Here is a 15,966-nt window from a genome sequence, read left to right as displayed (position 1 = left end):
TTTCCATACCAGATTAAGTCCAGGGCATTCTGTGGATTTCTGAACATATAAGGTACTCTTTATACCTGACCCTGTGCTCCAAGTCAACCATTTGAACTGGATTGCCGACTTTCATTCAGAAGGCTTATTTGGTTTTTATGTTTTCAATTTAATGTGTTTCATTAGTTTGAAATGTTAAAACAATTTTGTGATTTTTAAAAATTATTTACATTTTTCAAATGATTTCAATTATTTGATCATTAGACACATTTGGAAATTCTAACAGCAGAAGTTTTCAGAAGGCTTGGACTGAGTCCAGAGCAATCTGATCCATTGTAGATTGGTATCATTCAAGATTCTTTCATTGTAATGTAATAAAACAGATGTAATATTATACTAAATTGCCTTTAGTTTGCCATAAGGCATGCAAAGATTCGCCATTAGCAGAAATTGTCCAGATCCTCTTACAGTCAGAGAAAGAGAAGCAAAAGAGAGTCCCTTCAAAGTCACCGAGTGTCTATGGATTCATCTCCAGCATACCTGTAGCCTCTGCAGCCACATATACCTCAGCCCAAACCATCGGCAATCTGAGCTCCAGATTGAAGCCTCCAACACGATCAGGTTTGAGCCCGTTTTGAGCCAGTCTCCAGCAGTCTGCTGTCTGGTGTGAGTCCTTTGACTGCAAATCACCAGTAGCCTGCAGCCTGCGTAGGTTCCTTGCCTTGAGTCATCAACAGCCTACCATCTTCAGCCGTAGAGCTCCTCACTGGTCCACCTCTGTGGTCACTGTCCTGTAGAATTGTTTCCTCTGCTTCTCCTTCTCACAAGGGGATGGGTTTTCTCCCTGTTTATTGGTGTCCTGCACCAGTGTTCTGCTTCCTCAGAGTCTGCAAACCCTCAAGGCCACTGCCAGCATAGGTACCAGCATCTTGGGTCCAGACCCCAGAAATGATATGCTTACATGATACATCACCAGGATTTTGCCTGGATTGGAAATCAAGTCTTATGAGGCCAGGTTAGCAGAGCTAGGACTTTTCTCTCAAGAGCAAAGAAGGATGAGAGGTGACTTAATAAAGGTCTACAAGATTCTGATGCATAGATAAGGTAGACAGCCTTAGGTGCTGTTTTCCCTAGATAAGCCTCTGTGTATGTTTCATTATTTTATAGGTCCAGAGTTTTGAAAACTGTCCTTTTCTGTTTCTGTGGTCTACCAGCATCAGAGGACATCTGTAAGTTTAGGGGAGACATCAGAAGTAAGCTTTTTACTCTGAGAGCTGTGGTGCCTGTAATACTTTGCCAGGAGTGGTGGTGGAGGATGAAACATTAGGGCCATTGAAGAAACTCATGAACAGACAAATTAAAAAAATAGAGGGTTACGAGGTATGAAGGGTGTCATTCTTTTTTGTAAGAATATAGGTTGGCACAACATCGAGGGCTGAAAGGCCAGTACTGTGCTGTAGTGTTCTATTTCTATATCAGATGAATCTTGAAATCTTTATTTGATTCAGGATCCATTGTGGATCATTTCCACATCCTTTTGTCACTTTCTGATTTCCATGCTGAGTTCTCTCATCTGCTGTTAAGATTCAGAATGTGATCGAAAATGGTCTTTACTTATAATTAAACATAATAACAGATGAAGTTTAATTCTGTCAAGTTCAAACATACATTTTTGGAAGTTAAATGAGGGTAGGACACAATGAATGGAAGGGCTGGGGACATGTTGTAGAACAGAGAGCTAGTATTACAAATATATTGTCCCCTGAAATGGTCCACACAGTTAGACATGGTGGTAAGATCCTTGTCTTCATCATTCAGAGCATTGAGTACAAAAGTTAGGACTTCACATTACAGTTGTATGTTAATAAGATTACACTTGGTGTATATATTGCATACAGTTTTGGTCATTATCCTATTAAAATGATGTGATTACGTTAGAGAGGGTGCAGAGAAGACTTATAAGGATGCTTCCAGGAATGGAGTGCTTGAGGTATAGGGAGAGACTGGATAGGCTGGGACTTTAATCACCTGGAGCGGAGGAGGCAAAGGGGTGACCTTATCAAGATTTAAAAAGCACGAAGGACATAGATAATATGGAATGGTCAGTTTAAAGGTAGAGGTATTGGGATTGAGGTGAGGGGAATGATTTAAAGGGGACCTGAAGGACAAGATTTTCATATAGATTATGATGGATATAAGTGACAAGTTGCCAGAGGCAGGAACAACTGTTTAAAAGATATCTAGACAGGTTCATGAATAAGTAAGGTCCAGAGGAATATGGGCCAAAGCTAGGGAAATGGGATTCAATCAGGGATGCATGGATGAATTGGGCTGGAAAGCCTGTTTCCATTCTGCATAACTTAATGAGAAGAGGTTCCGTTATTGTCACGTAATTCTACATTTAGAATGTAACGTATATGAAATGCTTTAACTGTTGTCTACCGTAAGGCAGACAGAGAGTCACCACTTTGTCCAGCGCCCCTCACAGAAACCTACAGCACCTGGTGTTCCAAGGCGACCACCCCTTCAAGTACTGACCAGTCCTGAGCCTTAGCTTCCGAAATCAGACGACCTCAGGCATATTCAGGCTATGAGGTGCTGTTAAGTTATAACAACAATTTCTGGATAATTTTGCAGCCTTGCTGAAATGTAATTGGATGCTTCTTGAAAGGATTTGTCTTTTTGTGTCTGGCACAGAGCCTGCATAACTCAGACAGAATTTTTTTTCCCCCCCATGATAATTTCTAATTCTGACCTAGAACTATATTTTAATTCTATGATGCCACCTCTTTTCTCTCCCCTGACCTTTCTAAAAATGTTGTAATCAGGAAAAGGGGACGATTTGCCTGCTTTCCCCTCAATAATGCAGTTTTGTCTTGATTGTTTAGCTCATTGATATGCCCAGACTTTCCGTGGCATATTCAAATCAAATTTCTTTTTATTTTATTTTAACATAGTGGTTAAACCACTGGGCTAAAGTTATCTATATCAAAAACAATGCTCAGACAGTATAACCTGATGAATGAGTACATGGACTGATTTATTTATTTCACAAGCTTTATATCATTGTTGATTACTATTCAATTAATTTTAAGCTTTAAACTTAAATTTAGACATACAGCACGATAACAGGCCTTTCGGCCCATGAGTCCGTTCGCCCAATTAACCTACACCCCCGGTATGTTTTGATTGGCAGGAGGAAACCGGAGTCCCCTGGGAAAACCCATGCAGACACAGGGAGAATGTACAAACTCCTTACAGGATTCGAACCCCAGTCCTGATTGCTGATACTGTAAAGGTGTTGCACTAACCGCCACACCAACCGTGACACCCAGTTGCATAGGTTTTTGAGGTTTTTATGTCACTGGCCTGTGTTTCAATCTTCAATAAAAAATGAATGTGGAAGATTAAGTTGATCCATACCTTCTCCAAGACCTTAACTGAGATGCAGAATCAAATGTAGAAGAATGCAACATACAGTGTGGGCTCTGCCCTGAATATGGATACATATGTAAGGAATGTATGTATAGATTCAATTCCAGAGGTTAGATTGGTAAGTAATGTTTTCCAAAAATGATTAAAATTGGACCAACAACAAAAATGAAAACCCAAGAGTGAAATCTGAAATGTTTGTTGAAAATTCAAGAAAAGAAAGCAACAAATCAGAAAAAGTAGCCAATGCTGGAGATTGGAAATATTAGTTGTGGATTCTTTCGACAGCATCGAGTCCACGCTGCTGAAGATCCAGCTGCGCTGGATGGGTCACGTCTCCAGAATGGAGGACCATCGCCTTCCCAAGATCGTGTTATATGGCGAGCTCTCCACTGGCCACCGTGACAGAGGTGCACCAAAGAAAAGGTACAAGGACTGCCTAAAGAAATCTCTTGGTGCCTGCCACATTGACCACCGCCAGTGGGCTGATAACGCCTCAAACCGTGCATCTTGGCGCCTCACAGTTTGGCGGGCAGCAACCTCCTTTGAAGAAGACCGCAGAGCCCACCTCACTGACAAAAGGCAAAGGAGTAAAAACCCAACACCCAACACCCAACCCCAACCAACCAATTTTCCGCTGCAACCGTGTCTGCCTGTCCCGCATCGGACTTGTCAGCCACAAACGAGCCTGCAGCTGACGTGGACTTTTTACCCCCTCCATAAATCTTCGTCCGCGAAGCCAAGCCAAAGAAAAAAAAAGAAAAAAAAAAATGTTTTCCAAAAATGATTAAAATTGGACCAACAACAAAAATGAAAACCCAAGAGTGAAATCTGAAATGTTTGTTGAAAATTCAAGAAAAGAAAGCAACAAATCAGAAAAAGTAGCCAATGTTGGAGATTGGAAATATTAGTTGTGGATTCTTTCTCAGAATCGAGATTCAAAGATAAACACACTTGTCAAAGAATTCGTGCAAAAACTGCATTCTATTCCATTGCTATTTGATCAAGACCTTTTATGTAAAGAAAAATTTTAATTTTGAAGACAAAGGCTCTGTTTGTGTACGGAAAATGGTTTATTCTAGTCAGTTCCCCTAGTGACAGTCAGACAGCTTGTGGCTCAACACAGGAGTGATTTGGCTAAATTGTTATCATCAGGAAACAGATGCATCAGGAATAATGGATAAGGAAATTTAAAACATCATTACATAATTTAAAAAATTCTCACCAGAAGACGTTTACACGACTGCTGTTAATTTTCAGCTCTTCAACAATTTGTACTAATTAACAAACTATCACCCTCTCATTTCATTCTTACTTTCATCCCTAAAGTTAAGTATTTTAAAGAGGAACTAAGTAGCCAGTTCAAAACAATTCCTCTAAATGTTGAGGCAATAAATAAATTTTTCATTGGTTGCTTAGAGTTCAAAGTTTAGAGTTATTGTCAGAGTACATACATGACAAGTTGAGTTAGGAAATGGTAAGGGTAAAAAGACATTGTTGGCTGTTATAAACAGACCTCCAAACAGTAGCCACGATGTAGACAACAAATTGCAACAGCAGATAGAAAAGGCGTGTCAGAAGGGCAATGTTATGGTAGTCATGGGGGATTTTAACATGCAAGTAGATTGGGGAAACCAGGTTTGAACTGGATCTCAAGAGAGATTTTTGTAGAAAGTCTATGAGATGGTTTTTAGAGCAGCTTGTTTATGAGCCTTTGAGGGGATCGGCTGTACTGGATTAGGTGTTGTGTCATGCACCTGAGGTGATTAGAGAGCTTGGTGTAAAGGAAACATTACAGGGCAGTGATCACAATATGATTGAGCTCAATTTGAGTTTTAACAAGGAGAAAATAAAATTGGATGTGTTGGAATTACAGTGACATGCAAGAGAAACTGGCCAAAGTAGACTGGGAGGAAGCACTAGTAGGGAAGATGGCAGATCAGCAATGGATGGAGTTGCTGCAATAAATGGGGAAGGTGTAAGATAGATACCAAAAAAACTGGAAATATTCGAATGGAAAAATGTCACAACTGTGACTGACAAGGGAAGTCAAAGCCAAAGTGAAAACAAAAAAGAGGGCATACAAGGAAGCAAAAATGAGTGGAAAGATAGAGGAATGGGAAATTTTTTAAAACGTACACAGGGTAACTAAAAATAATCATAGAGGGAAAAGATGAAGTATGAAAGTAGGCAAGCAAATAATATCAAAGAGGATTCAAAAAGGTTCTTCAAGTATATGAAGAATAAAAGAAAGGTGAAAGTAAATAGATATAGTCAGCATGGCTTTGTGAAGGGAGGTCATGCCTCATGAGCCTAATTGAGTTTTTTGAGGTGGTAACAAAAGAAATTGATGAGGGTAGGGAAGTAGAAGAGGTTTATATGGATTTTAATAAGGCAATTGACAAGGTCCCCCATGAGAGACTCATTCAGAAAGTCATGAGGCACGGGATTCATGGAATCTTGGCTGTGTGGATAAAATATTAGCTTGCAGGTAGAAGGCAGAGAGTAGTAGTGGAAGGGTATTCTACCTGGAGGTCAATGACCAGTGGAGTTCTGCATGGATCTGCTCTGGGACCCCTGCTCTTTGTGATTTTTATAAATGACCTGGACGAAGAGGCAGAAGGATGGGTCAGTACGTTTTCCGATGATACAAAGGTTGAAGGAGTTGTGGATGGTGCTGAAATTTGTTGAAGGTTACAAGAGGATATAGTTAGGATACAGAGTTGGGTGAGAAGTGGCAGATGGAGTTCAATCTGGTGAGGTGATGCATTTTGGAAGGACAAACCAGAAGGCTGAGTACAGGATTAATGGTCAGTTACTTAAGAGGGTGGATGAACAGAGGGAACTTGGGGTCCAAATCCGTACATCCATCAAGGTTGCTGCACAGGTTGATAGGATAGTTAAGAAGACATCTGGGATGCTGAACTCCCTTAATAGGGATTGAGTTCAAGAGTAGAGGGGTCATGTTGCAACTACACAAATCTCACGTGAGACTACATTTAGAGTATAGTGTTCAGTTCTGATCACTTCATTATAGGAAGGATGTGGTAGCTGTGAAGAGGGTGCAGAGGAGATTTACCCAGGTGTTTCTGATTTGGAAAATAAATCTTAGGAGGTAAGGTTGGCAAAATGTGACTTTTCTCTTTAGTGTGTAGAAGGATGAGAGGAGAGTTAATAGAGGTCTACAAGATTCTGAGAGTCATGGATAAGATGGACAGTTAGCACCTGTTTCCCAGGGCAGGAATAGAAAACACCAGAGGACATAAGTACAAAGAGAAGGGAGGGAAGTTTAAGTTTTAGGGAGACATCAGGGGTAAGTTTTTTACATAGAGAGTTGTGGGTGTCTGGAATGCCTTGCCAGGGATGGTGGTGGAGGTTGAAATATAAGGGGCATTTAAGAGGCTCATAGATGGAATAAAAATAGAGGGTTACAGGGTAAGGAGGATTTTATACTTTTTTAAAGGAATATATTGGTTGGCAAAACATTAAGCCGAAGGGCCTGTATTGTGCTGTGGAAAAATAATAATGAGAGACAAGGAGATGGCAGAGGAACTAAATGAGTATTTTGCATCAGTCTTCACTGTGGGATACACTAGCAGTGTGCCAGATACCGAAGGATTTCAGGGAAGGGAAGTGAGTGCAGCTACTATTTCAAGGGAGAAGGTGCTCAGAAAGCTGAATGGTCTAATGGAGGATAAGTCTCCCGGTCAGATGGATTTCACCCTTGGGTCCTGAAAGAGGTAGCGATAGGGATTGTGGAGGCATTGGTGAAGATCATTCAGGAATTAATAGATCCTGGCATGGTTCTGCAGGACTGGAAAATCACAAATGTCATTCCTCTGCTCAAGAAGGAAGGGAGGCAGCAGATAAGAAATTATAAGCCTGTTAGCCTAACATCTGTGGTTGGGAAGATGTTGGAATTGATTGTAAAGGATGAGGTAATGGAGTACTTGGAGGCGCATGGCAGGATAGACCAAAGCCAGCATGGTTTCTTTGAGGGAAGGTCTTGTTTGTCAAATCTATTGGAATTCTTTGAGGAATTGACAAGCAGGCTGGGTAAGGGAGATTAGTGGATATTATGTACAGGTATTTGGATTTTCAGAAGGCATTTGACAAGGTCCTACACATGAGGCTACTTAACAAGATAAGAACCCCTGATACAACAGGAAACATATTAGCATGGGTAGGCATTAGCTGATTAGCAGGAAGCAAGAGAGTACAAGGATCATATTCTGATTGGTTGCCAGGTGCGAGTAGTGTTGGGGCCGCTTCTTTTTATGTTGAATAATCAGGGGTTGCCAACCTTTTAATTTTTAATTTAGACATACAGCACGATAACAGGCCATTTCAGCCTATGAGTACATCCCAGGGCTGTAGATTAATTGGACGGCATAGACTTGGGGGGGTGAAATGGCCTGTTACCGTGCTGTATGTCTAAATTAAAAATTAAAAGGTTGGCAACCCCTGTTGTACATTAATGATTTGGATCATGGAATGAATAGCTTTGTAGCCAAGTTTGTAGATGGTATGAAGGTAGTTGGAGGAGAGATAGTGTTGAGAAAACAGGGAGGCTACAGAAGGATCTAGACAGGCCTGGAAAAAGTGCAGAGAAGTGACAAATGAAATATAATGTGCAAAGTGTATGGTCATGCAATTCAGTAGAAAAAATAAATGAGCAGACTATATTTTTAGATGGGAGGATAAACTGCGATGTTGAGACCATAGTGAAGAAGGCAAATGCAATGCTCGTATTTCTTTTGAGAGGAATAGAATATGAGAGCAGGGATGTGATATTGAGGCTTTATAAGGGTGAGACCTCACGGGATATTGTGAGCAATTTTTGCTCCTCATTTAAGAAAAGATGTGCTGACATGGGAGAGGACTCGGAGGTTTACTGGGATGATTCTGGGAATGGAAAGATTATCATATGAGGAGCATTTGACAGCTCTTGGCCTGTATTCATTGGAATTTTAAAAAATGAGGGAGAGATCTCATTGAAACATTTTGAATGTTGAAAGGCATGGTCAGAGTAGATATAGAAAGGTTGTTTCCATGGTGGGAGTCCAAGACAAAGGGGAGCAACTTCAGGATTGAAGCACGCCAGCTAAGAACAAAAAAGCGTAGGAATTTCTTCAGCCAGAGCATAGTAAATCTGTGGAATTTGTTGCCATAGGCAGTTGTGGAGGCCAGGTCATTTAAGACAGAGATTGATAGGTTCTTGATTAGCCAAGGCATCAAAGGTTATGGGGAGAAGTTTGGGTAGTGGGGCTGAGTGAGAAAATGGATCAATTCATGATTAAATAGCAGGACAGACTCGATGCGCTGAATAACCTATTTCTTCTCCTATGTCTTAGGACATCACATCTAACTCTGAGATCCTTGTCCCTGCTGGCCAGGCAGATTTTCTACTTAGCAGTTGTGCAAAAAAACTGTATTCAAGAAGGCTTCAAGATACATATACAAAAGATAGAAATGTAAACAAAGGTGAATGAAGTGTGCAATGCAGAAAAAGATACTCAGTAATAAATAATGTGCGAAGTAAGAGTCCTTAAATGAGCCCCTGTTTGAGTTTGTTGTTGAGGAGTCTGATGGTGGAGGGGTAGCAGCTGTACCTGAACTTGATGGTATGAGTGTTATGGCACCGATACCTCTTTCCTGATGGCAGCAGCGAGAACAGAGCATGTGCTGGTTGGTATGGATCCTGATGATTGCTGCTGCTGTCTGACAGCAGCGTTCCCTGTAGATGTTCTTGATGGTGGGGAGGGTTTTACCTGTGATGACTTAGGCTGTGTCGAATACCTTTTGGATGGCTTTACGCTCAGAAGTATTGGTGTCTCCATACCAGACCATGATGCAGCCGGTCAGCACACTTTCCACCAAATATCTGTAGAAATTTGCCAGGGTTTCTGTTGTCATACCAAACCTCCACATACTCCTGAGGAAGTAGAGGCACTGACATGCTTTCTTCACAATGATATTAGTCTGTTGGGTTGAGGAAAGGCCCTCTGAGATATTGAGTAAAAGGAATTTATATTTGCTCACCCTCTCCACCTCTGATCTCCCAGTGATCATTGGATTGTATACCTCTTGCTTTCCCTTCCTGAAGTCCACAATCAGCTCCTTGGTTTTGGTGACATTGAGTTCAAGGTTGTTATGAATACACCATTCAGCCAAGTTTTCAATCTCCCTCCTGCATGCTGAAGTTTCCCCCTTTTTATACAACCCACTACCATGGTCAGCAAATATAAGATGGTGTCATTGTCGTACCAAGACACACAGTAATATATGTAAAGTGAGTACAGTAGGGGCTGAAAATGTAGCCCTGCAGTGCTCTGGTACTGATGGAGATAGTGGAGGAGATGTTCTTGCCAATCCTCACTGCTTGTGGTCTGGGTGTGACAAAATCCAGATCCATTTATACAGTGGGGTGTTGAGTCCCAGATGTTGGATTTTGCTGTTTGCTGATCAGTTTTGTGGGGATGATGATGTTGAATGCTGAACTGTAGTCAATAAAGAGCATCCTGATATATGTGTGTTTGCTGTCAAGGTGTTCCATGGCTTTGTGTGGAACCAGTGAGATGGCATCTGCCTTAGATCTGTTGTCGCGGTAGGCAAATTGGAATGGATCCATGTCACCACTCAGATAGGAGTTGATATGCTTCAACGTCAGCCTCTCAAAACACTTCAACACTGTGGATGTGAGTGCCACTAGTTGGTAGTCATTTAGGCAGGTTACCACACACTTCTTGGGTACTGGTACAATCGAGGCCTGTTTGAATGAGACCTGATCAATGTTTATCATTTTTATCTTTGTTCTGATAATGTATGCTGCACTGTTCAGAGATTATTTGAAGTTGGGATCTTAATTATAAAATATTATTCATAGTTCTGCTAAGATTTAATGCAAGAAATAATTATTTCCTTGCTAATTGCCTGTGGTCCTGCATTCAAGGTTGTCCCTTTGAACACTAACACTAAAAATTTTGCGATCAAAGGTAGAACAAATGATAGACCAGAAATGATCCAGGCTCATTTGGTGATCTCAGTTAGACTAGGTTGTATCCTACTCTTCGCAAATAATCAATTATCTGGACTTATCAAATGACTAAAGTATGAAATTTGCAGTGGACAGCAAAAAGGGAAATGTAGTTTATTGTGAGACAAATTTAAAAAATAATTATAAATGGAATGTCAGACAATTTTAAATACCCTTCACTCTGCACGAAAAATTATCCATCAGGGCTTTATATTTCTTGCTCTCACCTCAATCCAGACTCCTCTGCTTTGTAGAAACAATTCTGACTACCTATTCTATCCAATATTATGCCCCTGATAAGTTAATCTCTTACATGTCACCACTCAGATTTCTATATACCAGTGGGAATAAACCCAGTCTTCCCCATTTTTCTTATTGCAGCCCTCCATTCCAGATAATTTCCAATCAATTTGCTGTTGTGTTCTTGTTTTTTAAGTGGTGATTTTAAAAATATACTTTTGAATGTTGAATTTTGACATGCTGATCCTTAATGATATTAAATTAAGATTTATTCCAGCTGCCTTCATTTGGAGCTGTCTTGATTTCCATTTCCTCCATGCTCTATTTACCATAGTCAAACTAATGCAAGAACTGATTATCACAGATTCCATTTGCTTTACTAATTTGTTAGCCAGCAACTCAGATGCTGGTTTCTTTTTGTTCATCTCTTCATGTGTAAACAAGGGTTTTGTTTTATAGGACACAGCTGGTCAAGAGCGATACAGAACTATTACAACTGCTTATTACAGAGGAGCCATGGGCTTCATACTTATGTATGATATTACCAATGAAGTATCTTTTAATGCAGTGCAAGATTGGTGAGTTGCATTTATATTCTGTCATCATTCTATCAATGCATTCATTTTTGTTTAATCAATTGATTTTTATTAGTCATTCCTGAGAACAAATAGTGCTCATTAACATTGCTGTTGAATTTCTTAAAAAACAATAGAAATGTTGCTCTTGAATTTTCCATCAATTGAAACAGCTCACTTTCATTGCCAAAGAAAGCCCAAGTGATTTAAAGGCTGTCTGATTCTGACAGGACACTGGAAGATCTTTCTGGAATTAGTTTATTTAATTTAAGGTATGGGTACAGCATTTCTGAGAAGGAAGAGGAAAATTATTCCTCATATTATTAATTTCCTTTCCCAGTGAATCCATGCAGAATTGAATGGAACTGCTTCTTTCAGTTTTAAAGCACAGAAACAAACCCTTCAGCACACCCATTTACTAATCCAACATTAATCTTGTTTTATTCTCCCTACATTTTCCTCAGCTCCCCCCAGACTCACATATGCACTTGGAACAATTAACATACCACAAGTTTGGGATGATGGAGGAAGTGCAGCACACAGAGAAACCCTAACTCGACTTTTAAAAAACATCTTGCCGACTCCACGCAGAATGCACTGGTCAGGACTGAATCTGGAATACTGGAAATGTGAAGCAACAGCTCTGTTACTTTACTGACCTTCAAAAGTGAATAATAATTAGATTAATTTTGTTGGTTAATTTAAAAGCAGCCATTTCATTTTAGTAAATAGAATTTCTTTATAGCTGGATACCTCCCCTGCGGAGTACATGCTTACTGAGTTCCTGACACCACGGGATTTTGTCCTTTGTATTTAATCTGAGAGCTCAAATGTGTAACCTTCCCTCAGATCCACATGTTGGTCCTTTGAACTGTGGCTGTTGTGGTTTTGATGTAGAGATATTGATTGTTATTTCTTTTGAGCAGTCCCACACAGTCTGTTTATCAAAAATCTGTATCCATATGGTGAAGTTGATAGTTTTAGTAAATGTGAGTACTCCTGACATATGATTTACTAAATGTCATGGCACAACAGAATGCTGGTGATAAATCACAGGAATCATTTGACTTTTAAAGATGTGCACACTTCAAAGTAAATTAATTTTTATAAAATGCTTTGAGATATATCTTCCAATCTAAACCCAATTTTGTCTCACAGTGGGTAATCTATGTGCAAGCCTAACAAAATGCCCGCCATCATTTAGAAAATGTGACTGGACAGGAAGAGACCTTAACATCAGGATATAAGCAAGCAACATAAGTGCAGTGAACTGAGATTCACTGATGGGGTGATGTACTGATGGCTGGCTTCACCCCCATCGACCCATATAAAACCCTGATTTCCTGCCTAAACCCCGAGCCCTTCTGAAGACCACTGTAAGACCCTACCCTCAGTTATAAGCTAATAAAAGCATATGTTCTCCTTCCAGTCCTGAAGCTTTTATTCATGCTACAATTTTATTAGCTAATTCCCTAGAAGATGGAAGTGCTGCTTAAGTCAGATATGCTGTTGACAGACCCTCTGTCCCCTGACACGGCTGATGAGTGTTCACATACTGTCTAGACTGCTTCCAGGCTTACCTGAACGCGACCAGAGACATCTTCCACAATGATAAACTCAGGAGGTCCACACTCGTTTCGAGGTAGGAATGAAAGGGTATGCAGTCATCAGGGACTGCTCTACATATGATGCTGCCATCAAGGCTTTGAAAGCTCAGTACCTGAAGTTGCAAAACAAGGTCCTTGTGAGGCACCGACTCGTTCTACATTGCCAAAGGCCAGCAGAGACCATCAATGACTACCTGCTGGATCTGAGGACACTTGCCAAGAAGTGCACGTACAAAGTGGCTATGAGCCGTGTTCATGAGGAAGAATAGATCCAGGACATTCTAGTTGCAGGGGTCCACTTGAGGGACATGAGGCAGTGACTGCTCAAGTCAGGTAAGAAGGACCCGGCTAGCCATGTTGAACTGGCCAAGTCGCTGGAACCTGTCAAGCTCGAAAACGATGACTGCAAAGCTAGCGAGCTCGTTCACCCAGGAGACTCCTTCCGAGGACCGGCTGCTCCAACTACCCTTGCCTTAACAGCTGCCGCTTCCCATGCGAAGGAGCTCTCCTGCACTAGGGAGTGCTTTTTTCTGTGGCAAGAACCAGCACTCCCAATCTTGTTGCCCTGCTAAAGACACAGTTTGCTCCAGCTGTAGCAAGAAAGGACATTGGGTGAGGGTTTGCCATGCGAGGGGAAGCCCGGGGAAGTCCATGGACTGCACCACTCCCAGATCCGATTCCAGCCCCAAGCTGTCAGCCCCAAATTTGCCTGAACCCACTTGCTGCACTGCACGTTGAAGGAAAAATGTCACGAAAAGACTTGGTTGCCATCTTGCCGTGACTCATTCAAACTCAGCACTCTCATCGTCAGAGGAGGAAGAAGGGCGGCCATCTTGCTGTGCCACGAGGTGGACGCCATCTTACCTGGGGGTAACCCAGGATGGTGGGGGCCACTCGAGTGAGGAGTACAGAGTCTCCAGAGTTCTAGCCTCAATGGTTCTAGATCAGGACAGACTGCACCAGTTCAGCAACTCTGTAGTGACTGTGAAGGTAAATGGACATTCCACTAAATGCCTAATGGACACAGGCTCCACTGAAAGCTTCATAGACTCACGGACTGTACAAGAATACAACCTAAAAGTGTATCCTCCCAATTATCATATTTTCCTTGCATCTCGTTCGCACTCTACCTGTATTCAAGAACATTGTATAGTACATTTGTTGTTGTTGGAAAATACACCTGTATGTACTTGATGAATTGTGTGCTCTGATGCTGTTGGGTCTCGACTTCCTGTGTCACTTTAACAGCATGACCTTGGAATATTTGGACCCCTCCCCCTGTAAGGGTTCAGAATGGAGGGCCTCTAAAATTAGAACCAACATCCAGCTTCTCTACACTGAATATCGACCCCCCCCCCACCTCTCTTCCTGAATCTGTCCCCAGACTGCAAACCTATTGCTACCAAGAGCAGGAGTTACAGCAGAGCAGACCCCAAGATTTCATAAAATCTGAGACACAATGTCTACTCAATGAAGGTATCATCAAACCTAGCCACCAGCCTGTGGAGAGCGCAAGTGGTAGTGGTAAAAGGGGAAAACAAGTCCAGGCTAGTAATTGACTGTAGCCAAACTATTAATCGATACACACTCCTGGACACTTACCCCCCCCCCCCCCCCCCCCCCCCGAATTGCAGACATGATGAATGATATTGCGCAGTACCGGGACTATTTGCCTATCGAGCTGAAAGTTGTTTGTCACCAGTTGCCAATACATTCCGAGGATCGTCTATATTCTGCATTTGAGGCTAATGGTTGTCTTAATCAATTCCAGAGGGTCCCTTTCGGTATCACTAATGGGTTTATATCTTGCAGAGGCAGATGGACAGAATGGTTGATGAGTATGGGTTGAAGGCTACCTTCCCCTACCTCGATAATATCACCATTTGTGGCCACATCATGGAAGACCATGATGCCAACCTCCAGAGTTTTCTCCACACGGCAAAAGCCCTGAACCTCACAGAACCTCTGACAGGTGTGTGTTCAGGACTAAACGTCTGACTATCCTTGGCTACGTGGTAGAGAATGGCATAATTGACCCCGATCCCGATAGGATGTGCCACCTGTTAGAGCTCCCCATCTCCAGGACCACAAAGGCTTTGAGGGGATGCCTGGAGTTTTTCTTATATTACGCCCAGTGGATACTTCAATATGCTGATAAGGTTCACTCTCTCTTAAAAGCCACTAATTTCCCCCTCTCGGCTGAAGCCCAAACAGCTTTTAACTACCTCCAGAATCACATTGTGAAAGCCACCATGCACATGGTGGATGAGAATGTACATTTCCAAGTGGAAAGTGATGCTTTGGATGAAGCCCTGGCCGCTACCCTCAACCAGGCGGGCAGGCTGGTTGCATTTCTTTCTCGGACATTACAAGGCCACGAGCTCCGGAACCCATTGGTGGAGAAGGAGGCTCAAGCCATTATAGAAGCTGTGAGGCACTGGAGGCACTACCTGGATGGTTGGAAATTTATGCTCCAAACTGACCAGCACTCGGTCACATTCATGTTTAATAATGTCAAGAGGGGGAGGAGTCACGTGATGGAGTGGTAGCCGGTAGGGGAATACCAGCCCTCTCCAGAAAAGAAGAAAAAAAGTGAAGAAAAGACAAAGTTCAATAAATACAAAAGATAAGAAATAAAAGAAAAATTTGTAGAGAAAAGAAAGAAAATGGCACCCAAGAAGGAACAAGTAAAAACAACAGGAAAAAAAGAAGAAAAGACGCTGGAAAAGAAAGGAGAAGGCCTTACCTGCATGAAGAAACAGGGAGAAGAGCTCCCGATCTCCGAGGTTGGTGTCGGACCTGCAGAGTTGCGACCCCCCCGACTGCAAAAATGGCTCTCTGAGCCAAACAAAAGTGTGCAGTGCGCAAACTAAGGAGAAGGAAAACACCAATGGGAGGGGGCTCAGCCGAGGAGCAGGCAACCACACCAGGGCTCTCAGCTGGAAGAAGAGGAAAGTGGCAGGAGAGAGAGTGAAAGGAAAGAAGAACAGCAGCAGGAGGGTCAGATGAGCAGCTCAGAAGAAGAGTACCAACAGAAAGAGGCCAAGCAAATGAGACAAGCAACTCATCAGGAAAATCAGAAGAGACACAGATACAA

The 15,966-nt window shown here is 41.9% G+C and overlaps 1 protein-coding gene across 1 annotated transcript in view; it reads left to right on the top strand.

Moving 5' to 3' along the window:
- Nucleotides 1-15,966, top strand: part of LOC138763835 (ras-related protein Rab-3B-like) — a 131,437-nt gene that overhangs the window by 93,826 nt on the left and 21,645 nt on the right. The window contains exon 3 of the mRNA XM_069938657.1: nt 11,147-11,265. Coding sequence (XP_069794758.1) covers nt 11,147-11,265 — 119 coding nt within the window. The remainder of the gene's footprint in view (nt 1-11,146; nt 11,266-15,966) is intronic.

The sequence above is a fragment of the Narcine bancroftii genome, chromosome 5 (genome assembly GCF_036971445.1).
Source record: "Narcine bancroftii isolate sNarBan1 chromosome 5, sNarBan1.hap1, whole genome shotgun sequence".
Lineage (NCBI taxonomy): Eukaryota > Metazoa > Chordata > Chondrichthyes > Torpediniformes > Narcinidae > Narcine > Narcine bancroftii.
Note: the sequence above shows the minus strand (reverse complement) of the source record. Positions and strands in the feature narration are given on the sequence as shown.